The sequence below is a fragment of the Molothrus ater genome, chromosome 5 (assembly GCF_012460135.2).
Source record: "Molothrus ater isolate BHLD 08-10-18 breed brown headed cowbird chromosome 5, BPBGC_Mater_1.1, whole genome shotgun sequence".
In the NCBI taxonomy this organism is placed as follows: Eukaryota; Metazoa; Chordata; class Aves; order Passeriformes; family Icteridae; genus Molothrus; species Molothrus ater.
This window is the reverse complement of record NC_050482.2, coordinates 63,753,834-63,770,365: the sequence shown is the minus strand read 5'-3', so window position 1 is coordinate 63,770,365 and position 16,532 is coordinate 63,753,834. Positions and strand designations below refer to the sequence as shown.

Genomic DNA, 16,532 nt, shown 5'->3' with positions numbered 1-16,532 from the left:
ATACTGTATAAATTACAGCCATGAAGAACCTTGTTTTTATATACTTAGTAAGTGTTATCAATAGTAGAAATTCACAGGTGGACAGACAAAAATGTCCTGTCCTGGGATTAACTCTAAAATAAGCTCTGCTGCACATATGTACCATATGGATCTGTTTTCCTTCTCATCCATTATAGAAATGAGAGGAAGTAGTTCATTGTTTCCTCATCCAACTCTCAGATTTGCAGGTTCCTCAAGGTAATAATTTTTCTTTATGGTCTGTTTAATGTGCTAGGGAATTTTTTTAAAGCCTTCTGTTCAGTCTGTGGGGAGAAGTTCATGTTAGTGCACCGAGAGAGAGTTCTGAACCCATAGTTCTACTAGAAAATATTAGCATGTGGCTGAATTTCTGAATTTCTACTCAGGATCGTGTCAGGCTCATTCACTGGAGCGGGTTAATTGTGGTGGGGAAAAAAACCCAAGCAAAACCTGTCCATATATCATAAAAATTGTACAAAGCAAAGCCCTTGTCTTTGAATTTTCCTCGAAGAGGAGCATGGACCAATCAAGCAGTGAAAAGACACTGATGAGTGTTTAATTACACGGCAAGGATCTGTTGGACTGTGTTTGTTGGCCAATATCCAGTACAGTGGAATCTTAGCACTAAGGTGCAGTAGTGCTTTTCACCATCAACTGGGCCAGCAGGAGCCTGCAAAAGTTAAGGTTTTGATCATACATGAAAAGCCATTATTTTTCCAAAAATACTTTGTCTCTAAAAATATTTAGAAAGTATCACATATTTAAAATGCAACCATTTATTCACTTAGAATTGAAGTTCAGACCATTGTTCAGAAAGACCATAACTGTAATTTATAGCTCAGACTGATGCCAAAATCAATTTAAAACAATTACCTATTGTTAGGTAATTATTGTTAGGTACAGATGTACAGGTAATTAGGAGAAACAGAAATACCTAAAGGCAAATTCAGTTGCAACATCAATGATTAGCTCTAAGCAAGAAGTTGTGTTACATCTGGATTCCCTGCTCCAGGAGCAACCCAGGGTATTTTTACCTGTTGTTGTTTTCAAGCAAGTCCCTGCACACAGGAAGAAGTGCCACTGACAACATTTTTTAGTAAAATATTTATATACATGAACAAATCAAGCATCACTATAATTTGTACCTTATACTTAAGTAATGTATATTCCTGATCTCACTGATTTCAAAGAGAGTTAAATTTGTTTCTCTAGTCCTTAATAAGTAAGTATAGAAGTATTTAGAAAAGCAATCTGTCATCATCAGCACTTTTTACTAGTGTTCTGCTCTCCATGGACACATCTAAGTGTTGATCAAACAGTGCTAAGTTAGAACCATAGAATAAAATGAAAAATTATTCCAGAGTCTTTTCAAGTAAAAATAGGAACTGTTAGTTTAGTCTTATATTAATTTTCTTCCACAAAGATATTTAACTAAATTATAAAAAAACATAGTCTGAAGTATGCCTGTCATCATTCTTCAATTTCTATTTTCTTTTTTTTAGAGAAAAAAATTTTAATTAGTAAATTTATATAATACAAAACCATACAGAATAATAGCAAATGGAAATCAGTTTGTTTGCAAACAGCAAAGAGACAAAGCTTTAGTATATTTATCAGCAGTAAAAATACCTAGAGAAATTAAGACTAAATTAACTAAGGTAAACTACTTTACTGATTATTAAAACAAAGCTTCAATTGTTTTACCTCTGATGTCAAAATGTCCCCTTTCTATTGAACATTCATCAGAGAGGGGACAGAAAATATATAAGAATGCTTATACTGTAAGTCCTTTGGAAAATATGAAATTATGCCAGACTGATGTCTATGAATAATTACCCGTGGCTAATAAATATTTAACTTCAAAGAAATACCTTGGTGAGGAATCCTCTTCAAGAGCCAACCAGCAGCTACTTGTAAACACTAAATAAATGAAAATCCTTATTATCAGTCCCTTAAATCCACCTTCAGAACCTATTCTCTTCACACATCCATATCCATGTTTTCAAGTCTCCAAAACATTCATTTTGCATTTGAATTTTTCCATCTTTGCATGAACAATATTTTCTTTGAGTAACAAGGATATTTTTGAGGATTTTAAGTCCCCCACTGCCCCTTCCTCCTGTATGGATGAACATAAGTGTAAATATCACTACTGGAATAGTTTATTTATTAACTTCTTTGCATTTTTCCTGGAAAAATAACAGGACTCAAAACTGTTTTTGATTTTATGATCTTAGGGAAATTGCTCTGCTTCATTACAATATAATGGCATTACTTTTTATTTATTTTGTGTGTGGTCAACTACAAAAACACCAGTAATAAAAGTACAATTAAAAGCTTTCTTCTTCAACATCTTTCCTCTTTTTTTTTAATCTTTGGTCATGGTATTTGTTGAATTTCATGATAAAAAGAAGATTGCAGTTTTTACTCATGTTAGTATCACAGAGCCAGCGTAGTGAGCTGCTGCTACTGAATACATTAATCCTCTAATTTTCATTTGAAGTATAGGTAAATTTTTCAATGTGTGTTTGAATAAATTCCTACAGCTGAAAATATACTTGATATTGGGAAGTTGTGTTATCTGAGAGATAATTTTGAAAAATACACTTTTTTAAACAGTCATATTTATACAGACAGGAAAACTGAAGAGCCATATTTAACATTAATTTGGTTTTCTTCACTTTTCTGGGTGAACTTCAGGCCATAGTGAGATTAATAATAAAATCTACCTTTACTGTGGTGAGATCAGGATTTCATCTCATATCTTTCAGTGTTCAATCTAAAGTTATATTTTCCATGTGCTATTTTGTTAATTACTAGAAAGGGAGAGTATTATTCTGACATACAGGAATTATTTATTCCCAAAATTCTGGAAACCCAGAGTTCTGACTGGGTTTCTCCTCTAGTAATTTGAAGCATTTAAAAAAGTTGGTGAGTATTTAATAGAGGAAGCTAAGTATGAAAAACAAACCTATTTGCAAGTAGGGGAAGGGATGAAGGATGTGCGTGCTCAGTTGTTTGTGTAAGAAACTAATTTCTACTTTAGGCATTACACATGTAGACTTTTTTCCTGTTTCACAGAGAATTTGAAAGGTAAGGTAAATTTAAGAAAATTTAGAGCTAAGAATGGTGGTTAACCGTGGTTTGCTTTGAGCTATGGGTGGCTGAAGTGATGCAGGGGAACTTCGAGGGATGGGTTGACTTAAAGTGAAATAGAGCAGGCTGGGGTAGAAGCGTTCTCCTGGTGGTAACACAGTACCTTTTCTTTCTTCTTTTTTTTTTTCCCAAGTCCAATTCTTGCATCTGCTCAGGAGTTCTGCTGGGGTTTGTGCCTTCAGGTCATGCCTTGCATGGCCCCGAGGCGCATCATCCTGGCTGGCCTGTGGATGTGACTGAGGTGAGACCCACATCTGAGGGTGTCCCATCCAGTCACCTTTGGCCAGAAGCAGTGTGAAAATGCACTTAGATCTGAAAAGTGGACTGAAGCTTTGAAGAGAGGGGAACAAACAGTACTGAGTGTGTTGGATGGTCCTGAAAGACTCTGGCCATTTTTGGTAAATGAAACGTCTGAAGGATAGTGGGAATGTGAGGAGCGGAATTCAAGAAGGGTTTTTTTCCAAATCTCATACATCCACTTTCTCAGCAGGATCCATACTAGTGCCTAGAGAGACAACTTCTGGCTCTTAAGGAAAAAAAATCTGTACAGAATTAAAATATACTGTTGGGTAACTTAAAATGATGAAGTTCTGGAACATTAAAGCTTTGAGCAAATTAAAGCTCCATCAACTAGACAGAGTCTAAATAATTTGAGAACTTTGAACTAATAGATTTCATAGAGTGAGAGAGAAATATTGACTAGCAATGACAACAGTGACAGTATGGTATAGGAAAATGCCCTTTCTTGGCAGATTTGAACCAACTTGATGCATAGAATCAGAACAGTTGGGTTGGTTTGGTTGTGTGAATGCTCCAGCCCAAATATGTTATTTATACCAATTACATTTGCATAAAAGTCACATTTGAATTTGCCAGATGTCCGTCTATGTTTGTTTAAATCATGAGGTCATTCCATGAAAGGAGCAGAAGCTAAAAATACCGAGAGAAGACTGTTTGGAAAAGTGAGATTTAAACTATCTTATAAATTGTCCCATTTTGTGGTATGTTATGCAAGCAGGAGCACAGCAATGTGGAGGTACTCTTCGAGAAAGCTGTGTCCATTGCTAACAGTTCATTCAACAATATATTATATAACAAAGCCTCATTGTTTCTATTTCCCAGCCAAGCCAATTTTCCCATGAACAAGCATGTTCTCCTTCTGAACAGATTCAAATGTACCATTTTCAAAGACAGCATCATTACTTCTCTTTTTGTGTTATGTGAAGATCCCATGTCTTTCTGGGTTGTTTTGTCTTTACTGTAGCATTGAAGATTTTTATATGCTCTGCTCAAGGCAATGCATATTCATAAACTGAGCAAACAAGGGGGAACTAAATTCTCAAGATTTATGTTATTGCATTTACATAAATGTTTAACAAGCAATAAACTTTTCTTATGCACAAATGGAAACTGCCAACTAACCACTTGAGTTCAACAAAGGCTCCTCAAATGTGTACTTAATTCATTTGAGACTTTTAAAATCTTGCTCAAGCCTGAGGAAATTCTGGTTTGTTCATGCTGCAGCCAATCACTACACACATTAAACATTTACTTTAGTACTTGGTGAAATAAATTTAATCCTATACAGTTTGAGATTGCAGGTAAAAAAATTGAACAGCAGCATATCAGAACACACATCTGGTGAGCTACTCTGGTCCCTTTAAAGCAGAATTTGCAAGGAAAGGCTGCATGAAAAGAAAATGGAGAGTTTGGTCAAAGCTCAAGAAAGAATTGTCTAGGAGTATAATGATATAACATGCAATAAAAGGAAACCACCAAAATTCAGTTTCATGCTGAGCTTCTCCAATTGATATACCTGCCAGAAGCAAGAGAATCTGATGACATCATGTGAGAATTACATTAATTGGAGAAAGAGGTATCTCATGTTCTTTCTTAACATGCGACAGATGATATTATGTGAACTGTGCTGTATCTGTCCATTCATTCCCCAAAGAAATTTGGATCACAAGCAGAAATAAAAATCTGCAAGCTTTCCCAAGCAAAATGTTTTGGTCCAGAAGATACAAAGGAGGCAAGACACTTTTCAAATCAGAGAAAATGCACCAGCACATCAGAGTGAGGGTTTTTTGTTCCATTGCTCCACACTCTTACAGATACAGCTTCTTTAGAGATTAGTTTGCTGTTTCTTCTATTTTCTTGTCAGTAGCAGCTGTTAGTTGAATAGATGAAGAACAGACTTTTTTTACATTTATTTGAACTAGATCTGCTTTAAAATCTGTTGTAAATCAGTGGGCCAGGTTCTCATCAGGCTGTGTATGGAGCCCTCATGCCTGCTTTTGCAGAGAGATGCAGAATTTTGAACAGCAGAAGTAGAAACACAGGCAGACTGGGTGGGATGGGGCTCTGAGCAACCGATTCCAGTGGGAGGTGCCCCTGCCCATGACAGGGGGCTGGAACTGGATGATCTTTAAGGTCCTTTCCAACCCAAACCATCCTGTGATTCTATGCTTCTATTACTTAAGGGGAGAGTTTTATGATTGTGTGGTGTTTAGAAAATACGTGTGTTTTCTGCTGGTGACTGGATTTGATACATTCATCTCTGTTGAAAGAAATTGCCGAAATATTCTAACTACCCAGTTTTGCATAAATTAGAGGAACTTGTGGAGCAGAAAAGCAAAGGGTCATAAAAATGTTTCCCTTTGTGTATTAAATCACAGCGCTGCAACTTTTTCCTGAGTGCATTTTCAAAGTGAAGTGGGAAGCTGTCACTATCCTTGCCTTGCATTGATGTGTTGATGTTTTTTAAAAAAGGCTATCTGCTGTAAAACAAAATGGGCATTCGAGTGACTGTTAGAGCAATTAACTGGACTGCTGATTGATAAACAGATCAGTTTTAGTTGAAAGCTGTAATTAAAGCTGTGAGTCCAAAATATATGAGTCAGGATACATTTTTTGAAAAACTTTCCATTTTCCATTGCATATGAACCTGTGCAAAATAATCTGGCAGAAGTGCTGACTTCTTCAAAATTCCATTACTTCCTTTCCCTTGAGGGGCATAATTTTTATTCCACGTTAGCCTTGTACCACTACTTTTCAGTCTCACCCTGTGTTGTCATTATATGGGTATTTAGTTGAATTTGGGCCGATTAAAGGATCGTCAGATTGAAAACCTCCCTCAGTTGTGATAATATTTGTTAGATGTCTGAACTTCAACATTCAAATGGAAGGAATTTTGCAGTGCATTTTATTTATTAATTAATCTTTAAAAAATTCAAAGGCTTTTCAGTAAACCATATTTTTGTCATTTATATGATAAACTCCGCCAAATCTTGCTATGGTGTTCTTATCTTTTTTGGTGGGGAAGATTGTCTATACAGCAAGGATATATTTTTATATATATATAGTTCACATTGTTTGGCATTAGGGGATAAAATGTAGGCACAAGCAAAGTAAATAGCAAATATGTTGAAGTTTTCCTCTGGGAACTACTTTCATATGCTGCCATTTAAATTACAAGTAGGCTTTGAAATTTTGAATGTGCAGTCATATGTAGTGATCACTTTAAACCCAAAGCAGTGTTTCTATAAAAGCAACAGCTGTAATTTCCATGGGGATTTACCTAGTATGGCATTAGGCTGTTTCACATTCTCAAATAGATTGTGTAGAATTTGACAGCTTTAAAGTTACTTTAGCCTTGTGTACATTTTATTTTGGAGAAAATCAAATACTCCACTGAAAAGTTGTTATTAAATTATGCACATTGAAATTACTTAGGTTCTTTAGTTGTTGAATTTTTGTTGTTTAATATGGTTGGTTTTTTGCTGACAAACCCTAGCATTTGCTTCCAGGTTTTCTTAAAGTTGATTGATCTTATTATTTTTTCTTTTATTTCAACAGCTTGATGAAGTTGTCCGTCAGAGAAATCTGCATAGTTTGGAACTTTTCCTTTCATGTGCACAGAAACAGTTAAATGTTTTATTAAAGGAAGAGCCAACCCCAGCAGAAAACAGAGACTAACATTCTCAGTGCTGATGATACAGTGTGATTTGTGAAGCTGCAAATCTCCATCTAGCAAATGATGAATATATTCCAATCTTTTTGGATTGTATCGTTGAGTCAAGATTGATCTGAAATTCTTTATAGAAATGTTTGTGGATCATGTTCTTCTATTTATTTATTTATTTTACTACTATTATCAGATAGCAAATATGAGAGGGAAAAAAATCCTTGGAATGAAAATCGGTTTATTTAGGATTTGTTTTATTTAGCTTTGCTTTCATTACATTTTCTAGTAGCCCATGTCAAAATTTTCTGTGTTATGTCTGAAATTTTAACATTTCCCTGTTATGTCTGTTTTAAATTTGGCACCATGTGTTAATGTGATTCACCATTATTTTTGATATTTTAAAAAATGGAGACAAACATTTAGTTGATTATAGGTACAAATCCATCTCTATTTCCAAAATATCTATCCAAGTCCATTGCCTCAGGTGAACCTGAGTAGCTTATTATTTCTTACTGCTTTTGATGTAGAACGGAAGAATCAATACTGAAACATAAGAGTGTTGTCAGGCATTTTTTAAGTCATTTATAAACAAATCCAGCTCTAGGAACAGAAAAATTTAAAAACTAAACAGTACATCTGTTTAGGGTAGCATAAAACATCACCATGACCAATGTATAGTATGTATTTTATTTCTGTTTTACAGAGCTAGTTCAATTCCAAAAGTCATTTTCTCATGAAATTACGATTAATGTGACTGACCTCAGTTTCAGGAAGAAGATGTATGTAATTATGTGGAGACTGATGCTGCACTGCCTCAGTGGAATTTCTGACAGAACAAGGAGTGCAGCCTGCTGACCTCACATGCCCTTTCTAAGTGCATCGGAGGAAGTAGAAAAATTCCCCACTGACATTACTGGACTTTGGATCACTCATAGGTCTTTCTAGTCCTGCTGACAATAGATGGAATGGAATTTCTGTGCCTACACTCTATTGATTGTAGAACTGGGGCCTTAGCTGTAAAAGAGCTCTGAATGAAATAGAGGAAAATAAATGTTCATGCTTAGGTACATAAATAAACTAAGAATGATCTCTCTTACGCTGAGCTTATGGATATTTTTGAAGTGTGGTTCTTCTTATTTGGAGGTGTTTTGGGGTTTTTTGTTAAGCTGATTTTTTTCATCAGCACCATTCACAAATTGCTTTCTTACAATAATAAGGAACACCAAATGGTTGCACGTGTATTGACAATATGAAATATGTACTGCAGAGAGTTAAGGTTTTTATTTAGGTCTTTTTCTGTGTTTCATTTTTGTAATCAAACCCAAAGGTTTTGTCTTTTGTATACACAAAGGTTCACTGAAGAAGTAACCAGTGCTGGTTTTACTAGATGATGACCTTACCGTGCAAACGGATTAAAATCCAGTCTTCTATTTGATACTTGATTGACTGATCAGTTTGCACTTTTTCTGGCTGACAGGAAAATCCTGTAGTTAACAAGTTAACAAGTTACCTACTCATTTTCTGTTCCTAAACCAGTGAAATTTTTGTTTCTGTAACTGCACCAAAGATGACATAGATGTCCCCATGGGATTTTTTGCATGTTGAGGTACTGTAAAAGGAAATTGATTGACCAGTGCTTTCTCCCAATGTGTGTTTATTTGTGGGAATGTGGTATGAGCAGATTCCTAAATGAACTTAATGTTTTTGTTCTAGGCCTGTACAGGAAAAAGTATTCCTTTTTTACGAAACACATCCAAGTGTTCCCCTTCAAAGCCACGTTTATCAGCCTTTTCCTAATTAGGAGAGATTTGTATTCTGACTTGCAACACTTTGTAAAAACACTTTTTGAAGAAGCTTATGATTGGAGTCAGTAAGATTTCACTGGCAACTGTGGTGCATCTTTCCCATTAGATCATGTGTTATTTAATTTCAGCTCTTGAATGTGTTATTTAATTTCAGCTCTTGAATATTGTGATGGTCACACAGAACTGTATGTATTTTTTCCTTACCTCTGACAGTTTTAGTCCTTTTATTTTCCTCTCTATCCTGCAAGCTAAGTTACAGACTAGACCACAGATGTGCAAGACCAGATTGGGAGCTGAAATTACATTCAAAACTCCAAGTCTCAGAGAGCAAATATACAGCAAAACCAGACCTATTCAGTAGGTGAGCTTTGCAGCATACAATAACTTCCACCTTCTCCATACCTCATCCAAAGCTTTAAAACTTAGGGATATTTTTCATTATTTCTATCTAACCATAAGAGAGTGCAGTTTGTGGAAATTTGGGAGAAGGGAATCAGAATCACAGAATTGCCTGGATTGGAAGAGGTCTTAAAGATCTTCAAGTTCCAACCCCCTGCCATGGGCAGAGACACCTTCCACTATCACAGGTTGCTCCAAGCCCTGTCCAACCTGGCCTTGGACACTTTCAGGGGTGGGGCAGCCACAGCTTCTCTGAGCAACCTGTGCCAGGTCATCACCACCCTCACAGAAAGTAATTCTTTCCTAATATCCAATGTGAACATGCTTTCTTTCAGTTTAAAGCCAGGAGCAAGTTTGCAAAATCCAATCTTTTTCTTTTTTTTTTTTTTTTAATTCTTTCTTTATCCTACATACAGACTGGAGAATGACATGAAAGAGAAAATACCATGTTGTGTGTCTGTAGGGTAGAACTTCATCTGCCTCTGAGGCCTGGTTGGCTGTAGTATTAAATATTGGCAAGACTGTACTGTGAGGAACAAGAAACCCTGGAATGAATCCTCAGAACCAAAATGCAAGAACTAGAACATCAACAAACCTCAAATAATAAACATTTTATCTTTATGGTCATATACTTGATATTAGAAATAAACAATAAATCTTGTTATATAAAGACGTGTTGGACAGCGTCTATTAGAAGTGACTTAAAAAGCAGGGCAACAGTAGATCCAGTGTTTAGAATGCTGTCTTTCCTTGATGTTAGTCAGGGTCACTCTCTATTTTAACACTTTTACTCCATAGTCTAGAACTGAGCAGTTCTAGACTTTGTGATTTGTGTGATTTGTAGCCAGTAGTTTACACAGTTCATACTGAACATTGTGGCATCATACAGTCCAACACATTTGTGTTATATTTCTGTGGATTTCTGTTGTCTCCTTCTCTGCTTCCACTGCAGGATTCTAGATTGGCTCTGAGACCATGTGTGTGAAAGTCATGCACAAAAGTGAATAATGGGCAATGTTTTTGTATACTGTCAATACAGGAATATTTGAATTTTTGCCTTGCTGTAAGAATCTCATTGACAAATTACCCTTGAATTCCTTGAAGCATTGAATTCCTTCACTTCCATCATTAGGTGGCAGAACAAAGAAGAAGCAGTAATCATTCCAGAGGCTGAGGTCACTTTAGTATTTTGAATTTTTTGTGCATCTTTACATTGGCTTCTGACCAGAAGTGTGTCATGTCCTGCCAGCTCAGTAAATGGTGAGGTTAATTCCCAACTGTCTGGAATCATCCATGCAGACATGACCTTAGAGAGCCTAATTCCTTTTCACACCAAAACTCCCTTACAACACTCAAGACCCTGCTCTTCCTCTATTTCCTGTGCCCACGCTTGAGCTTACAGATTTTTCTCTACTCCTTTGATGAAGGGAATATGAGTAAGATTTGGTCTTATTTCCTGGAAGGACTTAGCCACCAATATAAATTGTTTATCAGGGAGACTCATAGAATTTATGCTCACTTTTAGATCACATACAGTGTCCTTGCAGTTATCAAATGGGCTTAGTTTAGGTACTGGAAACTCCATTGCAGGAGTGACATAATGTGTGGATGAGATTGTCTTAAATTTTTTTTTTATGTGGACATCCTGAATACTGTACAGAAAGATTTTATAACATCTGTGTCATCCGCATTCTTTTTTCATCAATGGTCCATAAAGGTGCCAAAGAAACACTGGAAAACACTTTTTACATGGGCACAATTCATGCCTTGCATTCAATTTAATGTTCTTGTGGGAATTGACAAAAAAAAAATGTTTTCTTTTCTGTGCTCTGTCCAAGAATATTGTTCTTTTGAGGCTTCAAGAAGATTCATCTGCTACCATTGTTTTCATTGTTTATTAATTTTAAAGCCCACATAAAACTAATAGTCCTGCTTCTGAATTAGAGTCATATTTGAACAGCAGAACATCACAGGAAAACCACCCAAGTTGCACTATCAAGTTTTGTGTTTGCTGAGTTGCTCAGGTTTTGTATTTGTTTCACCATTCATGATACATCATTCTTGTGATAATAATTATAATTATGGTTATTATCCTATGATAGTAGCAATAATAGCAACAATGTTTTTCTTTAGTAGATGTGGTATTGATGTTTTATCCATATCTTAAATGCTGTGTAATTGTAACCATTTTAATATGCATCAAAGATTCACACTAGCTTATATTGCCTGTAATTCCTCACATTTCAGACTTACACAACCAGCATTTTTAGATGTTTTCCATTATCTGGCATGAACAATACAATGCACAAACTATTACTGAATACACTCAAAATATTCTTTTTTTTTTCAGATGACAATTTTAAACAGTGCAGCAGTGAACACTAGTAAAACAATGAGATGTTTATAAATACACATATCCTAAAAATATTATTGCCAAAAAATTGCTAGAAATTGATCTCTTTTTTTTTTCAGATTTGATAATGAATCTGTAGTAATAGGTATAGAACACTGTCAGAAGTCAAATCATTGGTATTTGGTCTCTTTCTTCATGTTAAAATATTTTGTCTTCTCTCAAAAGCCAAAGCAGATGGCATTCTTTTTTCAGCAGTGGCCCATTGATGGTCATCAAATGCCTCTGCATTTAAAAAGAAACTTGTTCTAACTGGCCCCCTCTGCACAATGCTGGCTCTTTAATCCAGGGAGAAACAGAACTGTTTTTGATGAATGAACTTTGAAAGATATTCCAGTTCTTGTGCTACTACCAAATTAGGGCACTGGTTAAGTGTTCACGTCGATGTTGCTGCATAAATTTTCCAGAAGATGGCTGGTCATGGTGATATATGGTCAGTCTCTATTTTTGCAGCAATAATTTTAAATATTCCATTACTTGAACATCCCAGTCTTTTATTATGATCATAGATTACATATTTAGAGCATGATTGGGAAGCACTGGCTCCCAGGAAGTCAGCAGGAATTCTGCTGGTGGTTATTTACAGCTCAAATGTCTTCCACATTTCTTGCAATTGTGACCTTGATGAATATAATGCATACAGTTCTGTCTTTGTATGGTTCTGGTAATATACCAAGAAATTAAGAGCAGATTTTGTGATCAGTTCTTTGAAGAAAATGTCAACACTTTTTCTGTTGATGGTGTTGGCTGGAGATGTTGGTGAGGGAAAAACTTGTGTGTCATTATTACTACACTACTGGTCATAAAATAATATGACATGAGAATTTGTACTTCAAAATTACATCCAAAACCTCAAAATAAAATAAAAATAATTTAAATTAAATTAAATCAATTTTAAAAATGGTAGTTTATTCTTTTTAAAACTTGGAAGCATTGCAAAGTTGGCACTGAAATACATTAGTCTGACAAATGTTAATGATTTCCTGAGCATCCTGAGCAGAATGTTTTAGGAGCTTCTATGGAGCTGAATCAGGATGATGAACATCTTCTTGCTTGATTGCCACACTAGTATTAAAAACAAAGTTGTATACACAATAGAGAAGTCTTTATGTGTCTGCCAAATAAAATGGAAGAGGATCCAGATGTTGTGTCATAAGATAATGTATAATCTAATAATCTTCTTGGGAATCAGAAATACGTTTGCTTCACAGATTAAATAATATTTCACTTGCACAGATTGGAACAAAAATTCCTGTAAGCTCCAGACAGCAAGTGCAGAAGGTACTGATGGTGTCACAGGAATGGCAAGACTACTCAGAAGAATAGGAATTATCACAAGCAGGGTGAGCATCAAGTTTCACTCAATCTGGCCATATCAATAGGTAATATAAATGTCATAGTCACAATGTGTGTGCACATTTTCAACACGATTTTTCTTCAACAAATTTTTCGAAGAACAGGTGAGTTGAAGGCAGGGATGACACAGTCATTCTCCGCAACATTTAAGAAATATTCAAAAGGATGATTGATTGATTGATTGATTGATTGTATGTTGGGACCAAATGTTGATATTTATTTTGAATTATAGGCATCCAGAATTTCGTGCTGGTTTTTACAGAGGAATCATGTAACTCAGTTGTCTGTAGCAATTATATGTTTTGATCAAATTTTTCCTCTTGGTTAAACTGCTAAGTGGATTAAAGTCTTTTATGTCCCTCGTATACTCTTGGTATTATGCAAAATTTATTCACGACCATCTCCAGGACAAAGCTTAGAAATTTCAGTTAATAACTTTAAAAAAGCTTTTCTGCCTTATAGCAAGAGTTGATCCACACTTTGTAGACTTCCTGTTGTTGAGCTCCATGAGACGCATTTTTCCTTTAAAGAAGGCAGAACTGGAGTGCCAACTGGTTTGGTTTTATTAATCAAGAAAGCCTGTTGGTGAGTTGTGTTTCTCACAAAAAGAAACTCTGCTCTGAAAAGAATACATACTGTTATGAAAGCATCCAGAAAATGACCAGAACAGATGTGTGTACTGACTTTACGAGTCCAAGTTTGCTGGTGGATTTTACTCCTGCTGTTAAATACCAAGGCCAGGATTTTGCTCATTGTTTCTAGCTAATGCTTTGCCTTCTTCACAATGGAGCTTTGAGGGAAAGTCAGCTATACCACCCTCAGAAAGGACTCTCTGATGAACAAAACCACTGAAAAGTATTGCAGCCTAGAGTCCAGCTGGGAACATGGTGCTTCCATCTCCAAAGACACAATTCTGTCAACTTCTCTAGCCAAATCTGTCATTGTACTCCAAATTTGCAGGGGCAACTCCCCCACTTTGCATAGGTTATGGTGTTCTCAGTCTCAGAGGGAAGATTTTTAGCACAATTGCACAGTGAGGATACATCTAGTACACAGCAGTGCTTACTGACGTGCTCTGCTACTGTCTTGGCCTTTTAATGTTGAATTTTCTGTAGCTGCCTCTTGTGCATTGTGTTAAACTCACTTTAGATACTATAATGAATGAAAACTTGGAAAACTCTTGAATTTTCTGTTCTTTTTTATTAGTGAAAATTTCCGACATGTCTTTGCACAGAGAAGGAGGAGGTTGTCGGTACTGCAAGACTTTTGTCATTCTTCTAGTGACAGGTACGGTGTGGATCTTACTGCACATCTTCAAACACAAGTCCTTTGTCCTTAATGCTTAAAATTTTCTGATGGGACAGAATGCTTCCTCCTCTATTTAGGAATTTGGGATTTGGTTTTTGCAGGAATTTGGGATTGGTTTTTGCAGAATCACATATCATTCAACTTTAGGTTCAGATTTGGTAGCAATGTGGTGTATTAGTGGAGTTCTTTTGACAGATTTGAGGAATTGCTCGCTTTCTATCTTGTATTTTCCTCTCATTAAATGGCCTGTAAACTAGTGCTCCAATATATATATGCTTGACAATGCTAGAAAATCCCCGTCAAACATTATCATGAAATATGCCAACAAGATCTTAATGTATTTTTTAAAAGTCACAGAGTGGCTTTAGTCATTTTAATAATAAATAATCTTGCTTTTTTATTGTGCTTTGTGGTTCTGAACTCCTTAATGTTCAAGCTTTCCACTGGGAATGTAAGTACTGTAAAGTGTCTTTTCCCCCTTAATGGGATCTGAGATGTCCAGGATTGCAAGAGGTGTGGTGTTAAAGAAAACATCAAATGTTATAAATTCTGTGATAAAATCACCAGGTGAGTAGCCATGGCTGGAATGTGGCTCTCCTGAAGGAAGCTGTCACACTTCTGTCCTGCTTCTCCTGTCCTTCAGTTATGTGGCCATAACTTCACCTGCCCCTCAGGCTGAGGGCTTGGGGCTAATTTGCACAGTGGCTTTCCACTAACAACATCTTCATTTCAGATCCTGCAGCCTTCTGGTACTAATGAGACAGCACAAGCAATAGCAATGTGCCACTCTGTCAAGTTGTCCTACATCATACAACCTCAAAACTCTGAGCAAACATTTTTTTACTAAGATTATGCAGAAGAAAATGTCACAAATGTTGCTGCTGTAGGATACACTAGAAAACAGAGGGACTTAACTTTGCGTAGAAAATTGTCCAGTTGCTTCTGCTGCAGCTTCTGGACCAGCAGCCTTTGTGTTTGGAGTGTGGAGTCCTCACTAGTACCAGTTGATGGTCGGCCACAAATGTGGATAAAATCGTGCAGACCCTGAATTAATCACTCCCGTGTTGTCTAGCTCATTCCATACAAAGCTGACAGGCTGCTAGGCAGCTTGCATGCAGGTAAAGCAAAAACATGGGAACTGACAAGTGCTCCATGTGTCAGATTTCTGTCAATGGTCCTGTTAAGGGAAGGTTTCTACACATTAGAAATTCCAAGTCTTACTTCATTCCAGTACACAATGAAACAAGATAAAATGTGTAGAGATAAAGTGGTCAAAATATAAGGATCTATGACTTAAATCACAGCAATTGTGTTTCAAATATGATTGGCAATTAATAGAAGGAAAGCTTGGTACTGCTAAGGAAAAGCAGTAATACTTTTCCCTGTTGGTTACCCTATGGATAGCTAAACTAAGGTTAAAAACAAAGAACATAAATAAAAGTGGCTAATCACAGGTTCTCAGCAGACATAGACAGAAATTTTCAAAGATTATTGTACCCTTCTAAAGTTCATTAAGGCAAAGACAATGCAATGGACTTTGACTCATTAGAGCATCCAGAGCATGCAATTCACACCCTGAATTGACTGGAAAAGTAGTAGGAAATTACTGGTTCCCATTGTACAAATCAATACCAAAAGGCAGCTTGTGTCTTTCAATGGAAAAAAAGGAAAAATTGTGGAAGAATAATGATCCATCAACAGTGTAAACAGATTTAATTTAGTAAGTAAATAATGATTTATTAGTGGACTAAGACTGAGTTAATAATGCGAAATATGAATATTCTTTTTTCCAATGCTGCAATATTTGACATGTAAGATAATGGAAAATATGAATAAATGGTCGTGCTGGAAAGTCTTGTCCTTTGAAGTGGGTTTGCTGCTATGCATTTCCCAAGGACAGCAGCACTGCAGGGAGCAAAAGGAAGGTGGATCAAATGGCTCATCATCATCATTAGCTTAGGGGAAAATTGAAAAACAACTAGGTAAACTTGCTCAGGGTAGTCAGGGTTTTACTGTTCCCTGGGAAAGGTGTTTTCACCAGTTCCAGATCAGACCATGGATTGCTGTGACGATTCTGAGCCATGTGGGTTCTACTCATGCATGACGTTCGCTC

General features: G+C 36.1%; 1 protein-coding gene across 2 annotated transcripts in view; it reads left to right on the top strand.

The window, feature by feature from the left end:
- Window positions 1-8,243, top strand: part of CCDC91 (coiled-coil domain containing 91) — a 114,487-nt gene extending 106,244 nt beyond the window's left edge. For both annotated transcript variants that reach the window (XM_036401436.1, XM_036401437.2), the window contains exon 13: window positions 7,033-8,243. In XM_036401436.1, the coding sequence (XP_036257329.1) occupies window positions 7,033-7,152 (120 nt within the window). In that variant the 3' untranslated portion in view covers window positions 7,153-8,243. The remainder of the gene's footprint in view (window positions 1-7,032) is intronic.
- The last annotated feature ends 8,289 nt before the right edge of the window (window positions 8,244-16,532 follow it).